This window comes from Oncorhynchus clarkii, chromosome 12 (genome assembly GCF_045791955.1).
Source record: "Oncorhynchus clarkii lewisi isolate Uvic-CL-2024 chromosome 12, UVic_Ocla_1.0, whole genome shotgun sequence".
NCBI lineage: Eukaryota > Metazoa > Chordata > Actinopteri > Salmoniformes > Salmonidae > Oncorhynchus > Oncorhynchus clarkii.
The window spans coordinates 86,035,006-86,056,005 of NC_092158.1; the positions used below are offsets into that span (position 1 = coordinate 86,035,006).

Below are 21,000 nucleotides of genomic sequence, written 5' to 3' on the forward strand. Positions count from 1 at the left end.
GGAGAATTTGAGTCTTGTAATTACAACCACAATTTAACTTGAAAATAGCACTGATTGCTGTGCATGGAATTTCATTGTCTTTAGCTGTACATTCTATTATTCTTTATAGATTGACAATATATATTTTAACAACTTTTAAATGTTGAATTGATTCTCTATTGTATATATATGTTTTTACATATTTGATGGCATTGGGCCTATGCCTATTTTTCAGGCGCCAGGCAACTTTTACTGCTATTTTATTGTAATACTTTTGCATTCTTTAGTTCCTGTACTGATCATGTTGTTCCTGTAATGATAGTCTATTTTTTATAATAAATGAGTCATAAGACTTCCAGTTCCGTTTCTGTGGTCATTGTGCCATCTCATGTTTTTCAAAACAGTTTTGTGATGTTTTTATTTGAAGAACCCACATCAGCAGGGCTCGTCTCTCTAAAGGAAAACTAGTGTATTTTTTATATTTGCTGGACAGGCTGGGGTTGGTCGGTCCTGCTGTCACCTTACAGCACTTACTGTATGGCCCACTAACTAGCTGGGATCCAATCACAGGTCTACTGTGTTCCCCTTCCATTTACTCCTGTCTCTCTCATTAAATCACCTGCTGTCACCTTACAGCACTTACTGTATGGCCCACTAACTAGCTGGGATCCAATCACAGGTCTACTGTGTTCCCCTTCCATTTACTCCTGTCTCTCTCATTAAATCACCTGCTGTCACCTTACAGCACTTACTGTATGGCCCACTAACTAGCTGGGATCCAATCACAGGTCTACTGCTTTACTGAATACTGTGTTCCCCTTCCATTTACTCCTGTCTCTCTCATTAAATCACACAAATATGAAAAGGAGTGGAAACACACTCTCCTTAAAAAAACAGTATTCTGAAAGCCTGAAGGACTATCAGTTAATAAGTCCACCTACTGACTCATTTACACAAGTGTTATACTGCATTCCGATTACACTAATGTGTGTTATTGCAGAATCATTTTCCAGTGGAGTGTCATTCTACAACAACTTAATAGCTGTGTTCAGGGTTTCCAATAGAGCAGTGGTCCTCAACCCCTGGTCTGTGGACCACCACTGTTCCCTGAGATGTTAGTGACTGGTCCCTCAGATGGTTGGCTGACACAAATTAAGTTTGACCTAGTTTGTGTTAATCAAAGCATTTTTGGATGGGGAGAGGAGCCATTGCTTGCTCAGTCTCTGAGGCAAAAAGGTTCAGAATTGTTACATCTAGAGATTCGTTATATCTAAAGCCTTGCAAGGCAGTCTTTCCATGAGTAAAAAGGCAAGGGCCTAAATGTCACACTGTTTGTCACTAAAGCATGCACAACACCAGACCACAGTGGAGGTGCATGTTCTTTTCATTGCACATATCACTTACGTGTGGTGAAAGTTTGGTTAAAGCTGTGAATTTCTTCTCCCGCTGTGGACCCGGGTATTTTTATATAGTGCAGCAAGGGTACAGTGTATGTACAGAGGTGTGTGTGTCTTTGTGTGATGGTAGTGTTGTGTTTTTGTGTGTGTGTGTGTGTGTGTGTGTGTGTGTGTGTGTGTCTTTGTGTGATGGTAGTGGTATGGGTGTGTTTGTGTGTGTGTTTGTGTGGTGGTATGTGTGTGTGTGTCTTTGTGTGATGGTAGTGGTATGGGTGTGTTTGTGTGTGTGTCTTTGTGTGATGGTAGTGGTATGTGTGTGTGTGTGTGTGTGTGTGTTTGTGTGGTGGTATGTGTGTGTGTGTGTGTGTGTGTGTGTGTGTGTGTGTGTGTGTGTGTGTGTCTTTGTGTGATGGTAGTGGTATGTGTGTGTGTCTTTGTGTGATGGTAGTGGTGTGTGTGTGTGTCTTTGTGTGATGCTAGTGATATGTGTGTGTTTGTGTGCGCATTGAGATGGCATAGAGACGAGACTAAGACTTCCTGTCTTTGTGCACGTGTGTTGGTGCAGCGGGTGGTCGAAACTGCAAGCAGAGAGGAAGTCAAGACCCCCGTTTACAGGAATACAACATGGGTTACGCTTACTTACCCACACAACCATGATGTTGACTAGCTTGATTAAAGGTCAATAGTCATAACCTTCACCACAAACTGGCCAAGTAGTTTTCACTCAGTCCCTGCTGATGTTTACAGTGATTTCAATCCATCACATTTCTCAGGACATTTTCACATACTTCAATTTCTGAAAAAACAAACATACTTTATGTTATGTGTTACACTCACAGCCAGTCATTTCCTGTTTAGCTGTAACATTGCTGATTCTGAAGTATGGGCCTGTACGTCAATTCAAAAGAAGTTCCATATGACTTCAATCACTTTCTGCCTGCACTCCTTTCATTTGAACACAACACTTTCCATGTTTGCCCATAGAGTAAGGGCTCAGAAAGGGACTTTTTGGACCTGAATGCCAAAACATTAAAAGTTGACCCATTTTGCATTCCCACACCCTACCATGAGACATCCATGTCTTCATCACTGAACGGTTGAGTTTGACATCATTTGAAAGCTTACGAACAGGCTTGTCAAACTGTAAAAAAATGGGTCTACTTTGAGCACCTCTATCATGAATGTTTTGGCATTCAGGTCCAAACTGTCCCATTCTGACCACTTCCACCATGGCCAAACATGTATGAAACGTTGTGTTCAAAGGGGTGCAGACAGAAAGGGATTGAAATCATATGGAACGACCCAGAAGACTTTCTCAGGAGGACAAAACACGGGTGTGCGAGATACTGTGAAATAAGAACGTGCTTTGTTGAGAGATTGTCACAGCTCATCGTGGAAACGTTGTTTCAACGAGGCTGCAGCACCCACAACATTTCACCTACTTTCTTGTGATGTCTCATAGAACCTTAACCCTGGACTGATGGAAGAAAAGTCCCAAAGATTCCTCAATGTAAAGTACTCTACATTATTATTACACTGTAGTTGTCCTCCAATGAGTCAAGATGACCTTCAATGATACCTTCCGATATCTGGTCTGGGTCTCAACATGGCCATTATGTAATGTTTTTCTCCTTTCTCCTGTCCATTGGCTCTCTTGGGGTCCACATTGAACTGGCACATACAGAATGAATAGCTTGGCTGATAACACTAGTCAGTTGATGTGTCAGTCTGACACTGAAAGGGGGAAGGCTGAGCTGAACTACTGTATACTGAACAAAAATATAAACGCAACATGTAAAGTGTTGGTCCTGTTTTTCATGACCTGAAATAAAAAAGGAGTATATCTGTCTGTAGTAAAGCCCTTTTGTGGGGAAAAACTCATTCTGATTGGCTGTGCCTGGCTCCCCAGTGGGTGGGCCTATGCTCTCCCATGCCCACTCATGGCTGCACCTCTGCCCAGTCATGTCAAATCCATAGATTAGGGCATTATTTATTTATTTAAATTGACTGATTTACTTATATGAAGTGTAACTCAGAAACATCTTTGAAATGTGTGCATGTTGCGTTTATATTTTGAATCAGTATACATGGTGCTGCATCTGACTGAGAGGATGTGGTCATAACAGCCTACATTTCATACTAGATGCAGTAACCTACATACAGTCATTTCAAAACATAGATAAGAAAGAATTGATAGGATCATCAGTTAAGTTTGCAACTGATTGTTTTGTATTGAAAGTACTGATCATGGCTGTGCAGGCAGGTCTCCCCTGATACAAGTCAGTATTCAACATCCATCTATGTCTGAGGACTTCGGGAGCTGAGCTGGAGCGAGGAGCAGAGCTGGAGCGAGGAGCTGAGCTGGAGCGAGGAGCAGAGCTGGAGCGAGGAGCTGAGCTGGAGCGAGGAGCTGAGCTGGAGCGAGGAGCAGAGCTGGAGCGAGGAGCAGAGCTGGAGCGAGGAGCAGAGCTGGAGCGAGGAGCAGAGCTGGAACGAGGAGCAGAGCTGGAGCGAGGAGCTGAGCTGGAGCGAGGAGCTGAGCTGGAGCGAGGAGCTGAGCTGGAGCGAGGAGCTGAGCGTGCCCAATTTGACTGGAGCGTAGAGCAGAGCTGGAGCGAGGAGCTGAGCGTGCCCAATTTGACTGGAGCGTGGAGCTGAGCGTGCCCAATTTGACTGGAGCGAGGAGCTGAGCGTGCCCAATTTGACTGGAGCGAGGAGCTGAGCGTGCCCAATTTGACTGGAGCGTAGAGCAGAGCTGGAGCGAGGAGCTGAGCGTGCCCAATTTGACTGGAGCGAGGAGCTGAGCGTGCCCAATTTGACTGGAGCGAGGAGCTGAGCGTGCCCAATTTGACTGTAGCGTGGAGCAACTTTCCCAAAGGCTGGAGCATCGGCTGCTTCTCGCTGCTCCAATTTCACTCCAGTAGCGCTCACTTCACCAGCTCAGGGCCCGGACCAGCATGCATCTGTAGTCTACTTGTGTGCTGCTATAGCTCCTTGCTTTAGCGACTCATCTACTATGCTACATTTTTCACAAAGAAACTGATAAAACACACAGGTGAAAAATAAAGGTGACTTACAAAGATGAGGACCATAATCCTTACTTCAGGAAAGCAGGTGAATATGGTTTAATTGAAATACTGTGCCAGCCAATTATCGCTTTCTCTGATGATCTCCTGCCTGCTAACATCTTTCCTCTAGTCTAACAGCAGGTCTATGGGAAAAATATCCCAGGATGCTCTACTCTGATGGGACCACCTCAACACCATCAAGCCAGCTCCGTTGACAGTTCCCTGCCCAACACTCCACCTTCGTGGCACAGATGACAGAAACTTGCCCCTGGAACTCTACCCTACTTTGGTATGAATCCTTCCAAAGTTAATTGATTTCATAAACTGAGCTTTTTACAGTTGCATAGCAAGTGGTTGAAGTAGCAGCACTGTTTTTCATTTTGTCTCACAGGCCATTTGCCCAGAGGGACCATATCCACACATTAATATTTCAGACTTCAGCATAGAAAAACGACTGAAAAAAGTATCCCTCTCTACTTCATGTCTTGATGTTCACATTAATTTAATATGCTGTATGTTCTATCATCATTTATAGTTGCTATATGTTGCATACTGTACAGATGTACAATATGTAAATCAATATTTTATTAATATATGAACGTGCATTACAAAAAATATAGAAAAGCATTTTTAATGTACCACCATATACAGTATCTCAATATACAACTTTTATGTATGGGTACCTCACTTGAGATCAGTGATGAACTGTTTTCTAATAGGATATTTCCTGTATCAGGTTTAGCTCCAGTGTTTGGCCCAGAAATGTTTCCTTTTGTGTTTCCAGCTCTCTGAGGCCTGGCCCTCAAAAGTACCCAAATTGTTGGCTTTATGCAGACACCTCTCCCCCCCACTAGAGAGAGTTGTTCTCACACCCTGACTTGAAGTTTACCAACAGTAGGTGCTGTGTGCACTGTCTTTAGTTCCAGACCCATTCTAACCTGATTCAATAAGCAATTGACCAGACCCACTCTAACCTGATTCAATAAGCAACTGACCAGACACACTCTAACCTGATTCAATAAGCAATTGACCAGACCCACTCCAACCTGATTCAACAAGCAATTGACCAGACCCACACTAACCTGATTCAACAAGCAATTGACCAGACCCACACTAACCTGATTCAACAAGCAACTGACCAGACCCACTCTAACCTGAATCAACAAGCAACTGACCAGACCCACTCTAACCTGATTCAACAAGCAACTGACCAGACCCACTCTAACCTGATTCAACAAGCAACTGACCAGACCCACACTAACCTGATTCAACAAGCAACTGACCAGACCCACTCTAACCTGATTCAATAAGCAATTGACCAGACCCACTCTAACCTGATTCAACAAGCAACTGACCAGACCCACTCTAACCTGATTCAACAAGCAACTGACCAGACCCACTCTAACCTGATTCAACAAGCAACTGACCAGACACACTCTAACCTCATTCAACAAGCAACTGACCAGACCCACTCTAACCTGATTCAATAAGCAATTGACCAGACCCACTCTAACCTGATTCAATAAGCAAATGACCAGACCCACTCTAACCTGATTCAACAAGCAATTGACCAGACCCCCTCTAACCTGATTCAATAAGCAATTGACCAGACCCACTCTAACCTGATTCAATAAGCAATTTACCATGGTCTTCAATTTAGACCATAATTATTGAATCAGGTGTGTATACACACTTCCTCCACAGTGTAGCTTTCTAAGGGAGATGTCATGTTATATAATTTGCTGTTAAATATGTTGTGGTGAGGTTATGTTATGTGGTGAACCATTCACCTCTATGTCTGGGAGTAGAGGATATGTTATGTGGTGAACCATTCACCTCTATGTCTGGGAGTAGAGGTTATGTTATGTGGTGAACCATTCACCTCTATGTCTGGGAGTAGAGGATATGTTATGTAGTGAACAGTGGTGGAACAAATACCCAACTGTCATACTTGAGTAAAAGTAAAGATACCCTAATAGAAAATGACTCAAGTCAAGGTGAAAGCCAACCAGTAAAATACTATTTGAGTAAAAGTCTAAAAGTATTTTGTTTTAAGTATACTTATTTATCAAAGGTAAATGTAATTGCTAAAATATAAGTAATTTCACATTCCTTATATTAAGAAAACCAGACGGTACAATTGAAGTACTTTTGGGTGTCAGGGAAAATGTATGGAGTAAAAAGTACATTATTTTCTTTAGGAATGTAGTGAAGTAAAAGTAATCAAAAATATAAAGAGTAAAGTACAAATAACTAAAAATAACTACTGAAGTAGTACTTTAAAATATGTTTACTTAAGCACTTTACACCACTGGTAGAGAACCATTAAAAAAAACATTAAAAAAACAAGAAAATGGTGCCATCTGGTTTGCTTAATATAAGGAATTTTAAATGATTTCTACTTTTATTTTTCATACTTAAGTATATTTTAAACCAAATACTTTTAGACTTTTATTAAAGTAGAACTTTATCTGGGTGACTACTTTTACTTGAGTCATTTTCTATTAAGGTATCTTTACTTTTACTCAAGTATGACAGTTGGGTACTTTTTCCGCCACTGTATGTTGTGAACCGTTCACCTCTATCATGTCTGAGAGTAGAGGATATGTTATGTACTGAACCATTCACCTCTATCATGTCTGAGAGTAGAGGATATGTTATGTAGTGAACCATTCACCTCTATTATGTCTGAGAGTAGAGGATATGTTATGTAGTGAACCATTCACCTCTATCATGTCTGAGAGTAGAGGATATGTTATGTAGTGAACCATTCACCTCTATCATGTCTGAGAGTAGAGGATATGTTATGTACTGAACCATTCACCTCTATCATGTCTGAGAGTAGAGGATATGTTATGTAGTGAACCATTCACCTCTATCATATATGGGACTAGAGGATATGTTATGTAGTGAACCATTCACCTCTATGTCTGGGAGTAGAGGATATGTTATGTAGTGAACCATTCACCTCTATCATGTCTGAGAGTAGAGGATATGTTATGTAGTGAACCATTCACCTCTATCATGTCTGAGAGTAGAGGATATGTTATGTACTGAACCATTCACCTCTATCATGTCTGGGAGTAGAGGATATGTTATGTAGTGAACCATTCACCTCTATCATGTCTGGGAGTAGAGGATATGTTATGTATGTATGTAGTGAACCATTCACCTCTATCATGTCTGAGAGTAGAGGATATGTTATGTAGTGAACCATTCACCTCTATCATGTCTGAGAGTAGAGGATATGTTATGTACTGAACCATTCACCTCTATCATGTCTGAGAGTAGAAGATATGTTATGTAGTGAACCATTCACCTCTATCATGTCTGAGAGTAGAGAATATGTTATGTACTGAACCATTCACCTCTATCATGTCTGAGAGTAGAGGATATGTTATGTAGTGAACCATTCACCTCTATCATGTCTGAGAGTAGAGGATATGTTATGTAGTGAACCATTCACCTCTATGTCTGAGAGTAGAGGATATGTTATGTAGTGAACCATTCACCTCTATTATGTCTGAGAGTAGAGGATATGTTATGTAGTGAACCATTCACCTCTATCATGTCTGAGAGTAGAGGATATGTTATGTAGTGAACCATTCACCTCTATCATGTCTGAGAGTAGAGGATATGTTATGTATGTATGTAGTGAACCATTCACCTCTATCATGTCTGAGAGTAGAGGATATGTTATGTAGTGAACCATTCACCTCTATCATGTCTGAGAGTAGAGGATATGTTATGTATGTATGTAGTGAACCATTCACCTCTATCATGTCTGAGAGTAGAGGATATGTTATGTAGTGAAACATTCACCTCTATCATGTCTGAGAGTAGAGGATATGTTATGTAGTGAACCATTCACCTCTATCATGTCTGGGAGTAGAGGATATGTTATGTAGTGAACCATTCACCTCTATCATGTCTGAGAGTAGAGGATATGTTATGTAGTGAACCATTCACCTCTATCATGTCTGGGAGTAGAGGATATGTTATGTACTGAACCATTCACCTCTATCATGTCTGGGAGTAGAGGATATGTTATGTAGTGAACCATTCACCTCTATCATGTCTGGGAGTAGAGGATATGTTATGTAGTGAACCATTCACCTCTATCATGTCTGAGAGTAGAGGATATGTTATGTATGTATGTAGTGAACCATTCACCTCTATCATGTCTGGGAGTAGAGGATATGTTATGTAGTGAAACATTCACCTCTATCATGTCTGAGAGTAGAGGATATGTTATGTAGTGAACCATTCACCTCTATCATGTCTGAGAGTAGAGGATATGTTATGTAGTGAACCATTCACCTCTATCATGTCTGAGAGTAGAGGATATGTTATGTAGTGAACCATTCACCTCTATCATGTCTGAGAGTAGAGGATATGTTATGTAGTGAACCATTCACCTCTATCATGTCTGGGACTAGAGGATATGTTATGTAGTGAACCATTCACCTCTATCATGTCTGAGAGTAGAGGATATGTTATGTAGTGAACCATTCACCTCTATCATGTCTGGGAGTAGAGGATATGTTATGTACTGAACCATTCACCTCTATCATGTCTGGGAGTAGAGGATATGTTATGTAGTGAACCATTCACCTCTATCATGTCTGGGAGTAGAGGATATGTTATGTAGTGAACCATTCACCTCTATCATGTCTGAGAGTAGAGGATATGTTATGTATGTATGTAGTGAACCATTCACCTCTATCATGTCTGGGAGTAGAGGATATGTTATGTAGTGAAACATTCACCTCTATCATGTCTGAGAGTAGAGGATATGTTATGTAGTGAACCATTCACCTCTATCATGTCTGAGAGTAGAGGATATGTTATGTAGTGAACCATTCACCTCTATCATGTCTGAGAGTAGAGGATATGTTATGTAGTGAACCATTCACCTCTATCATGTCTGAGAGTAGAGGATATGTTATGTAGTGAACCATTCACCTCTATCATGTCTGGGACTAGAGGATATGTTATGTAGTGAACCATTCACCTCTATCATGTCTGAGAGTAGAGGATATGTTATGTAGTGAACCATTCACCTCTATTATGTCTGAGAGTAGAGGATATGTTATGTAGTGAACCATTCAAAATCAAATCAAATCAAATCAAATTTTATTTGTCACATACACATGGTTAGCAGATGTTAATGCGAGTGTAGCGAAATGCTTGTGCTTCTAGTTCCGACAATGCAGTAATAACAAGTAATCTAACTAACAATTCCAAAACTACTGTCTTGTACACAGTGTAAGGGGATAAAGAATATGTACATAAGGATATATGAATGAGTGATGGTACAGAGCAGCATAGGCAAGATACAGTAGATGGTATCAAGTACAGTATGTACAAATGAGATGAGTATGTAAACAAAGTGGCATAGTTTAAAGTGGCTAGTGATACATGTATTACATAGGGATACAGTCGATGATATAGAGTACAGTATATACGTATGCATATGAGATTAATAATGTAGGGTAAGTAACATTATATAAGGTAGCATTGTTTAAAGTGGCTAGTGATATATTTACATAATTTCCCATCAATTCCCATTATTAAAGTGGCTGGAGTTGAGTCAGTGTCAGTGTGTTGGCAGCAGCCACTCAGTGTTAGTGGTGGCTGTTTAACAGTCTGATGGCCTTGAGATAGAAGCTGTTTTTCAGTCTCTCGGTCCCAGCTTTGATGCACCTGTACTGACCTCGCCTTCTGGATGATAGCGGGGTGAACAGGCAGTGGCTCGGGTGGTTGATGTCCTTGATGATCTTTATGGCCTTCCTGTGACATCGGGTGGTGTAGGTGTCCTGGAGGGCAGGTAGTTTGCCCCAGGTGATGCGTTGTGCAGACCTCACTACCCTCTGGAGAGCCTTACGGTTGAGGGCGGTGCAGTTGCCATACCAGGCGGTGATACAGCCCGCCAGGATGCTCTCGATTGTGCATCTGTAGAAGTTTGTGAGTGCTTTTGGTGACAAGCTGAATTTCTTCAGCCTCCTGAGGTTGAAGAGGCGCTGCTGCGCCTTCTTCACGATGCTGTCTGTGTGAGTGGACCAATTCAGTTTGTCTGTGATGTGTATGCGAGGAACTTAAAACTTGCTACCCTCTCCACTACTGTTCCATCGATGTGGATAGGGGGGTGTTCCCTCTGCTGTTTCCTGAAGTCCACAATCATCTCCTTAGTTTTGTTGACGTTGAGTGTGAGGTTATTTTCCTGACACCACACTCCGAGGGCCCTCACCTCCTCCCTGTAGGCCGTCTCGTCGTTGTTGGTAATCAAGCCTACCACTGTTGTGTCGTCCGCAAACTTGATGATTGAGTTGGAGGCGTGCGTGGCCACGCAGTCGTGGGTGAACAGGGAGTACAGGAGAGGGCTCAGAACGCACCCTTGTGGGGCCCCAGTGTTGAGGATCAGCGGGGAGGAGATGTTGTTGCCTACCCTCACCACCTGGGGGCGGCCTGTCAGGAAGTCCAGTACCCAGTTGCACAGGGCGGGGTCGAGACCCAGGGTCTCGAGCTTGATGACGAGCTTGGAGGGTACTATGGTGTTGAATGCCGAGCTGTAGTCGATGAACAGCATTCTCACATAGGTATTCCTCTTGTCCAGATGGGTTAAGGCAGTGTGCAGTGTGGTTGAGATTGCATCGTCTGTGGACCTATTTGGGCGGTAAGCAAATTGGAGTGGGTCTAGGGTGTCAGGTAGGGTGGAGGTGATATGGTCCTTGACTAGTCTCTCAAAGCACTTCATGATGACGGATGTGAGTGCTACGGGGCGGTAGTCGTTTAGCTCAGTTACCTTAGCTTTCTTGGGAACAGGAACAATGGTGGCCCTCTTGAAGCATGTGGGAACAGCAGACTGGTATAGGGATTGATTGAATATGTCCGTAAACACACCGGCCAGCTGGTCTGCGCATGCTCTGAGGGCGCGGCTGGGGATGCCGTCTGGGCCTGCAGCCTTGCGAGGGTTAACACGTTTAAATGTCTTACTCACCTCGGCTGCAGTGAAGGAGAGACCGCATGTTTTCGTTGCAGGCCGTGTCAGTGGCACTGTATTGTCCTCAAAGCGGGCAAAAAAGTTATTTAGTCTGCCTGGGAGCAAGACATCCTGGTCCGTGACTGGGCTGGATTTCTTCCTGTAGTCCGTGATTGACTGTAGACCCTGCCACATGCCTCTTGTGTCTGAGCCGTTGAATTGAGATTCTACTTTGTCTCTGTACTGGCGCTTAGCTTGTTTGATAGCCTTGCGGAGGGAATAGCTCAATAGCTTCAGTTTCACACGAATGCTGCCATCAATCCACGGTTTCTGGTTAGGGAATGTTTTAATCGTTGCTATGGGAACGACATCTTCAACGCACGTTCTAATGAACTCGCACACCGAATCAGCGTATTCGTCAATGTTGTTATCTGACGCAATACGAAACATCTCCCAGTCCACGTGATGGAAGCAGTCTTGGAGTGTGGAGTCAGCTTGGTCGGACCAGCGTTGGACAGACCTCAGCGTGGGAGCCTCTTGTTTTAGTTTCTGTCTGTAGGCAGGGATCAACAAAATGGAGTCGTGGTCAGCTTTTCCGAAAGGGGGGCGGGGCAGGGCCTTATATGCGTCGCGGAAGTTAGAGTAACAATGATACAAGGTCTTTCCACCCCTGGTTGCGCAATCGATATGCTGATAAAATTTGGGGAGTCTTGTTTTCAGATTAGCCTTGTTAAAATCCCCAGCTACAATGAATGCAGCCTCCGGATAAATCGTTTCCAGTTTGCAGAGAGTTAAATAAAGTTCGTTCAGAGCCATCGATGTGTCTGCTTGGGGGGGATATATACGGCTGTGATTATAATCGAAGAGAATTCTCTTGGTAGATAATGCGGTCTACATTTGATTGTGAGGAATTCTAAATCAGGTGAACAGAAGGATTTGAGCCTCTATAGATAGGATTTCACCTCTATCATGTCTGAGAGTAGAGGATATGTTATGTATGTATGTAGTGAACCATTCTGGGAGTAGGGAGTCTAGTGTTACGCACATCACCTGAACCCAGGTTGCACATAGAAAGCATCAGTAGAGTTAGAAGTCATTGTTGTCACACACTCTGGTTTGTTATATTTACCTGCCTATAGTCTCCCTAATAACAGGTCACAACAGTGTGGACTAACTTTGAAAAGTTGATGGTGTGTGTCCATTTGAAGTGGTTGTTGTAGCGTTCCATTCCAGTTGTTTTTTATTTTTTATTTTTTTTATTTCACCTTTATTTAACCAGGTAGGCCAGTTGAGAACAAGTTCTCATTTGCAACTGCGACCTGGCCAAGATAAGGCATAGCAGTGTGAACAGACAACACAGAGTTACACATGGAGTAAACAATTAACAAGTCAATAACACAGTAGAAAAAAGGGGAGTCTATATATACATTGTGTGCAAAAGGCATGAGAAGGGAGGCAAATAATTTCAATTATGCAGATTAACACTGGAGTGATAAATGATCAGGTGGTTATGTACAGGTAGAGATATTGGTGTGCAAAAGAGCAGAAAAATAAATAAATAAAAACAGTATGGGGATGAGGTAGGTGAAAATGGGTGGGCTATTTACCAATAGACTATGTACAGCTGCAGCGATCGGTTAGCTGCTCAGATAGCAGATGTTTGAAGTTGGTGAGGGAGATAAAAGTCTCCAACTTGAGCGATTTTTGCAATTCGTTCCAGTCACAGGCAGCAGAGAACTGAAACGAAAGGCGGCCAAATGAGGTGTTGGCTTTAGGGATGATCAGTGAGATACACCTGCTGGAGCGCGTGCTACGGATGGGTGTTGCCATCGTAACCAGTGAACTGAGATAAGGCGGAGCTTTACCTAGCATGGACTTGTAGATGACCTGGAGCCAGTGGGTCTGGCGACAAATATGTAGCGAGGGCCAGCCGACTAGAGCATACAAGTCGCAGTGGTGGGTGGTATAAGGTGCTTTAGTGACAAAACGGATGGCACTGTGATAAACTGCATCCAGTTTGCTGAGTAGAGTGTTGGAAGCAATTTTGTAGATGACATCGCCGAAGTCGAGGATCGGTAGGATAGTCAGTTTTACTAGGGTAAGTTTGGCGGCGTGAGTGAAGGAGGCTTTGTTGCGGAATAGAAAGCCGACTCTTGATTTGATTTTCGATTGGAGATGTTTGATATGGGTCTGGAAGGAGAGTTTAGAGTCTAGCCAGACACCTAGGTACTTATAGATGTCCACATATTCAAGGTCGGAACCATCCAGGGTGGTGATGCTGGTCAGGCGTGCGGGTGCAGGCAGCGAACGGTTGAAAAGCATGCATTTGGTTTTACTAGCGTTTAAGAGCAGTTGGAGGCCACGGAAGGAGTGCTGTATGGCATTGAAGCTCGTTTGGAGGTTAGATAGCACAGTGTCCAAGGACGGGCCGGAAGTATATAGAATGGTGTCGTCTGCGTAGAGGTGGATCAGGGAATCGCCCGCAGCATGAGAAACATCATTGATATATACAGAGAAAAGAGTCGGCCCGAGAATTGAACCCTGTGGCACCCCCATAGAGACTGCCAGAGGACCGGACAGCATGCCCTCCGATTTGACACACTGAACTCTGTCTGCAAAGTAATTGGTGAACCAGGCAAGGCAGTCATCCGAAAAACCGAGGCTACTGAGTCTGCCGATAAGAATACGGTGATTGACAGAGTCGAAAGCCTTGGCAAGGTCTATGAAGACGGCTGCACAGTACTGTCTTTTATCGATGGCGGTTATGATATCGTTTAGTACCTTGAGCGTGGCTGAGGTACACCCGTGACCGGCTCGGAAACCAGATTGCACAGCGGAGAAGGTACGGTGGGATTCAAGATGGTCAGTGACCTGTTTGTTGACTTGGCTTTCGAAGACCTTAGATAGGCAGGGCAGGATGGATATAGGTCTGTAACAGTTTGGGTCCAGGGTGTCGCCCCCTTTGAAGAGGGGGATGACTGCGGCAGCTTTCCAATCCTTGGGGATCTCAGACGATATGAAAGAGAGGTTGAACAGGCTGGTAATAGGGGTTGCGACAATGGCGGCGGATAGTTTCAGGAATAGAGGGTCCAGATTGTCAAGCCCAGCTGATTTGTACGGGTCCAGGTTTTGCAGCTCTTTCAGAACATCTGCTATCTGGATTTGGGTAAAGGAGAACCTGGAGAGGCTTGGGCGAGTAGCTGCGGGGGGGGGGGAGCTGTTGGCCGAGGTTGGAGTAGCCAGGCGGAAGGCATGGCCAGCCGTTGAGAAATGCTTGTTGAAGTTTTCGATAATCATGGATTTATCGGTGGTGACCGTGTTACCTAGCCTCAATGCAGTGGGCAGCTGGGAGGAGGTGCTCTTGTTCTCCATGGACTTCACAGTGTCCCAGAACTTTTTGGAGTTGGAGCTACAGGATGCAAACTTCTGCCTGAAGAAGTTGACTTTAGCTTTCCTGACTGACTGTGTGTATTGGTTCCTGACTTCCCTGAACAGTTGCATATCGCGGGGACTATTCGATGTTAGTGCAGTCCGCCACAGGATGTTTTTGTGCTGGTCGAGGGCAGTCAGGTCTGGAGTGAACCAGGGGCTATATCTGTTCTTAGTTCTGCATTTTTTGAACGGAGCATGCTTATCTAAAATGGTGAGGAAGTTACTTTTAAAGAAAGACCAGGCATCCTCAACTGACGGGATGAGGTCAATGTCCTTCCAGGATACCCGGGCCAGGTCGATTAGAAAGGCCTGCTCACAGAAGTGTTTTAGGGAGCGTTTGACAGTGATGAGGGGTGGTCGTTTGACTGCGGCTCCGTAGCGAATACAGGCAATGAGGCAGTGATCGCTGAGATCCTGGTTGTAGACAGCGGAGGTGTATTTGGAGGGCCAGTTGGTCAGGATGACGTCAATGAGGGTGCCCTTGTTTACAGAGTTAGGGTTGTACCTGGTGGGTTCCTTGATGATTTGAGTGAGATTGAGGGCATCTAGCTTAGATTGTAGGACTGCCGGGGTGTTAAGCATATCCCAGTTTAGGTCACCTAACAGAACAAACTCTGAAGCTAGATGGGGGGCGATCAATTCACAAATGGTGTCCAGGGCACAGCTGGGAGCTGAGGGGGGTCGGTAGCAGGCGGCAACAGTGAGAGACTTATTTCTGGAGAGAGTAATTTTCAAAATTAGTAGTTCGAACTGTTTGGGTATGGACCTGGAAAGTATGACATTACTTTGCAGGCTATCTCTGCAGTAGACTGCAACTCCTCCCCCTTTGGCAGTTCTATCTTGACGGAAGATACTTGAAGTGACTGTCTTTGAATGACAAACCCACAAATTAATGCTCTGAAAATAATTGTGTTTTGTTGTTTAACCTCATTTATCCCTAACCTATGACTGTATCACACACAAGTAGGCCTACTTCGTGTTCCTATTGGTGGAGAGGTTCTAGAGCAGACACCACTGTGGTAAAGACATTCTGTATATTTCCTGTTATTTGAAGGCTCAGTTTAGTTGTGATGTGTAGGTCTTGTATTAGCAGGATGTCTGCATTCTCTCTGTGTTGTTCAATCTTCCTCTGCCTTCTTTGCTGCACCTTGGCTGAGAAAGGTGAGTGGTATTTATTGTAGTTTTCTATTGGGAGGTGGACATCCTTTTGAGTTCATGGAAAGGGGCGGTTTTTTGTACAGTCGACTCCTGATAAGCGCACTTTGAATAAGTACAATACAGTTTCCAGTCTCATTTCAATGACATGATTTTTAATAGCTTGCTCCTGATAACTGCATATCTGGCACAACAGTCCCAAGACATTGCCTTTTTCAGGAGTCCACTGTAATCTAGAGTCCACTGTAATCTAGAGTCCACTGTAATCTAGAGTCCACTGTAATCTAGAGTTGCAATATCATAGATATACAGATGCTGTTTTCAAGTCATTTACTTTTCAAGCGTAATATTCAAATGAGAGTAGTATATGGTTCCTTGTATTCATAATCCATTTCCAAAAATAGACCCAGACTTGTGTGAAACTAGTTTTGGGTAGTAAAGATCTCCTTAACTGGTTGGTATTGGCTTATCCTTAAAACAAAAGATCTGACACATATGTTGTGTGTGTTTTTCTTCCATTCTCCCATCTGCTCATGAAAGGGAGCAAGGGACTGCTGGTCCGAAAGCAGGAGGGAGACACTATGACCATCCACTGCAGCACCTCTCTGCCAGACCAAGAAAACCTGGGTGTGTACATGCGCCTGACAAAAGAGATTCCAGTCCTCTACTTTCACCAGGAAACAAAAAAATTAACCCTCCACGAGAGGTTCAAACTCAGATTGACGACTAACGGAAGACTCAACAAAATGGACATCACCATCACAAACCTGACCATAGAAGACTCTGGGGCCTTCTGGTGTGTGTACGATGTTTATAAGAAAAACAAGATTGAGAAGACTGAGGGGGAAGGAGCTGTTTTGCTGGTGGTGAATGGTGAGTGTCTCAGCCAGTCCTGATTCGTTCCCTAACATTCCATTTGGCACTTACTGCACCCTTCAATGTTCAAGTTTTTGTGGTCATATGCTCAAGCACAGTGAAATGCTTAACTTGCCAGCCTTACCCTACAGTGCAGCATTCAATATCAAAATAGTATAACTAATAAGCAATTAAATAGAAAACAACATGAGAAATAAGATAAGGAGCTGAATAAATGGATGTGAATGGTTATCAGTAATCCATGAACAGCAGTGTAGTGGTAGTGATACATCTAATACAATGGGGGAGCAGTAGTTATGAACCATTTAACAGTCTTATGGTCAGGGGACAGAAGCTGTTTAGGAGCCTGTTGGTCTGAGCCTTTATGGACCGGTACCGTCTGCTGGACAGCAATTTTTCTGGCCTTTCACAGCCTGGCATGTATGTCCTGGATACAGATCTGTACGTTGGAAGCTGCTCCACTGGTTATACCTATCCAGATCCTACAGATCTGCAAATATTGAATGTTAATGGGGTCAAGAGGAGGGTTAGGGAATGATTCAGGACCATTGTCTTAATGTGATCTCTGAGCAGCACAGTCTCATAGGAACTAATCCTAATTTGAGCTACCTAACTTCTAAAAAAGTTCAGACTGGTCAGTTTGTTGAGTTTAATTGGACTGAACTGAATTAAAACGTGTGCTACCCTGGTGTGTTGCTGTGCCACAGATGAGGAGTGTGACCAGAATGACGCATCCTCAGGGCTAGGAATGTCCTGGTATCTAGTCCTGGTCTCAGCTGTCACTGCTGGCTCTGTGCTTCTCCTGAGTCTGCTCATCCTCTTCATCTGGGTCATCCCCAGGGTAAGTACTACAGTAAAGTGTGTGTGCCCACATGAAAAATACTGCAGTTTACTATAGAATACTACAGTAGTGACTATAGAATTCTGTAGTAAATTGTAGTATACTGTACAATACTATACACTGTAGTATCCCTCAATCATGTGTAGTACTTAATGTTGTAGTATACTGCAGTATTATATGAAAAAAACCTGAGTAAATTCTACAGTATTGTCCCCAAAAACACTACAGTCTGCAAAAACACTAGACTTTAATGATAGTAAATACTACAGTATTTAATTGGCATAACCCCTAACCATTCCCCTCCCCATATCCACATTTGTGCTAGGTTAGTTCAGAGCTTCTGCTTTTTTCTATATCTTCTCAGACCCCAGTCCTACCTACCTAACTACAGGTTATGGAAAATGTTCTCTTTTAGTATTTCCCCAGTAGGTTTCCTCAAGGAAAAAGCCTCCACTTCTATGTCAAAGATAATAAAACTAAAATACTATAGTAAATACTACAGTAATGTCCGCAATGGCACAACAGTAAATACTACAGTATATTACAGTCCGCAAAAACACGACAGTAAATACTACGGTATACAATCCGCAAGCACACTGCAGTAAATACTACAGTATACTACAGTAAATACTACACTCTGCAAAAACACTTAATTAAATACTTGATTATATAATACAGTTAATTTACATCATTATTTTTACTATAGTTAACTGCAGATACTAAAGTATAATACAGTAAATACTACTTTAGTACGCAGAAACACTACTGTATATACTACAGTATATTACAGTCCGCAAAAACACTACAGTAAATACTATAGTATAAAATACAGTTTTCTTTTACTACAGTATTTATACTATAGTTAACTGTAAATACTACAGTAAATACTACTTTACTCCACAAAAACACTACAGTGAATACCACAGTATTTATATCATAGTATACTATAGTATTTTTTGTGTGTGTGTGTGTGTAGGTGTTGAAGCTTGTGAATCTGCGTGTAGGTGTTTAAGCTTGTGAATCTGTGTGTAGGTGTTTAAACTTGTGAATCTGTGTGTAGATGTTTGAGTGTGTGTGTCGGGTGGCAAGATTGCCACCTCAGCACTGTCTCCACTGACCTGTCTTTGGTAGGGAAATGCACAGTTTTTAACTTCAGCCTTTTGCTTTGACTGATGGAATCTGTTGGGGAAGTTCTATTATCAGTACTGTCACAACATATTTGACAGGATATAGCTCCGTATACTAGACATGTTCAGTGGTATTGTTTGATTTCATCTACATTGATCGTATTTCATGAGTTATGACCTGCTTCTGGGGAATTGCGCAAATTCTGCCCCTGCATATTCCGTCTCATCTATCTCGCGTGTGCGTGTGTGTGTGTGTGTGTGTGCGTGTGTGTGTGTATAGTATACATGCACATTTTTGACATTTGCAATGTGTTGATGATAATGTTAGTTCAATTAATTTCAATTCCATACACAAGGTATTTACTGAAACACACGACCCCTTCTGATCCCCCCCCCCCTTCTAAAGACACGGCGACAGGAAGCCTAGAGGTTAAGAGCGTTGAGCCAGTAACAGAAAAGGCGCTGGTTAGAATCCCCGAGCACACTTGGTGAAAAATGTGTTGCTGTGCTTTTGAGCAAGGCACTTAACCCTAATTGCTCCTGTAAGTCGCTCTGGATAAGAGTGTCAGTTAAATGTTAATAACATAGCGTACTAATAGTACCTTTTCTGACCAAGATCTCTTGTCTTCCCAGTTAAAGGCATGGCGTGCAACGATTAGACCAACACAGAGCAAGAGTAGCGATGTCTATGAAGACATGCGCACCACCATTAGACGTGCACACCCCCCCCAGATGGGTTATTAGTGATGTTGCACGGCAGCCATCTTTACTTTGGGCACTAACCTAAGACAGGTTGCTACGGGTGTTGCACAGCAGCCATCTTTACTTTGGGCACGACCTTCGGACAGCTTGTTACTGATGATGTACGGCAGCCATCTTTAATTTGGGTCCAAATGGAAGCTCATGTCAGCTGACTAAGAGACAATTATGTAAACATACTGTAATACATGATGTCAACGAAGGACTTTGAAAGATATATTCTCAGGTTGTGTTAAGTAGCAAGGGTTTGCATCAATGATGTACTCTTATGTCAGTCATTCAACCTCAAGGTAAGCTACCTATATACTGTAGCTACTTAAGTACACAGCATTGTATGTGACTGACATCACACATTGTAAATGGTTTTTCATACAGAGGTTTGTTATAGTCCTTGACCCTGACGTATCAGGGAGAATTTGAGTCTTGTAATTACAACCACAATTTAACTTGAAAATAGCACTGATTGCTGTGCATTGAATTTCATTGTCTTTAGCTGTACATTCTATTTTTCTTTATAGATTGACAATATATATTTTTGAACAACTTTTAAATGTTGAATTGATTCTCTATTGTATATATTGTTTTTACATATTTGATGGCATTGGGCCTATGCCTATTTTTCAGGCGCCAGGCAACTTTTACTGCTATTTTATTGTAATACTTTTGCATTCTTAAGTTCCTGTACTGATCATGTTGTTCCTGTAATGATAGTCTATTTTTTATAATAAATGAGTCATAAGACTTCCAGTTCCGTTTCTGTGGTCATTGTGCCATCTCATGTTTTTCACAACAGTTTTGTGATGTTTTTATTTGAAGAACCCACATCAGCAGGGCTCGTCTCTCTAAAGGAAAACTAGTGTATTTTTTATATTTGCTGGACAGGCTGGGGTTGGTCGGTCCTGCTGTCACCTTACAGCACTTACTGTATGGCCCACTAACTAGCTGGGATCCAATCACAGGTCTACTGTGTTCCCCTTCCATTTACTCCTGTCTCTCTCATTAAATCACCTGCTGTCACCTTACAGCACTTACTGTATGGCCCACTAACTAGCTGGGATCCAATCACAGGTCTACTGTGTTCCCCTTCCATTTACTCCTGTCTCTCTCATTAAATCACCTGCTGTCACCTTACAGCACTTACTGTATGGCCCACTAACTAGCTGGGATCCAATCACAGGTCTACTGCTTTACTGAATACTGTGTTCCCCTTCCATTTACTCCTGTCTCTCTCATTAAATCACACAAATATGAAAAGGAGTGGAAACACACTCTCCTTAAAAAAACAGTATTCTGAAAGCCTGAAGGACTATCAGTTAATAAGTCCACCTACTGACTCATTAATACAAGTGTTATACTGCATTCCGATTACACTAATGTGTGTTAT

General features: G+C 42.7%; 2 protein-coding genes across 4 annotated transcripts in view; both read left to right on the forward strand.

Moving 5' to 3' along the window:
- Window positions 1–5,129, forward strand: part of LOC139421786 (nuclear speckle splicing regulatory protein 1-like) — a 21,155-nt gene extending 16,026 nt beyond the window's left edge. The window contains exon 6 of the mRNA XM_071172906.1: window positions 4,836–5,129. The gene's annotated coding sequence lies outside the window, so the exon portion shown is untranslated. The remainder of the gene's footprint in view (window positions 1–4,835) is intronic.
- LOC139421565 (uncharacterized) lies at window positions 4,619–20,363 on the forward strand. 3 transcript variants are annotated; one of them, XM_071172587.1, is made up of 4 exons: window positions 4,619–4,733; window positions 16,558–16,886; window positions 17,597–17,730; window positions 19,491–20,363. In XM_071172587.1, the coding sequence occupies exons 1-4, from the start codon at window positions 4,696–4,698 to the stop codon at window positions 19,599–19,601; spliced, it is 612 nt and encodes a 203-aa protein (XP_071028688.1). In that variant the 5' UTR covers window positions 4,619–4,695; the 3' UTR covers window positions 19,602–20,363. The 3 variants fall into 3 exon arrangements, with proteins under 3 accessions (XP_071028688.1, XP_071028687.1, XP_071028689.1); XM_071172586.1 differs by lacking the exon at window positions 4,619–4,733 and adding an exon at window positions 15,710–16,019 and having other exon boundaries at window positions 16,554–16,886; XM_071172588.1 differs by lacking the exon at window positions 4,619–4,733 and adding an exon at window positions 15,776–16,019.
- Window positions 20,364–21,000: the final 637 nt, after the last annotated feature.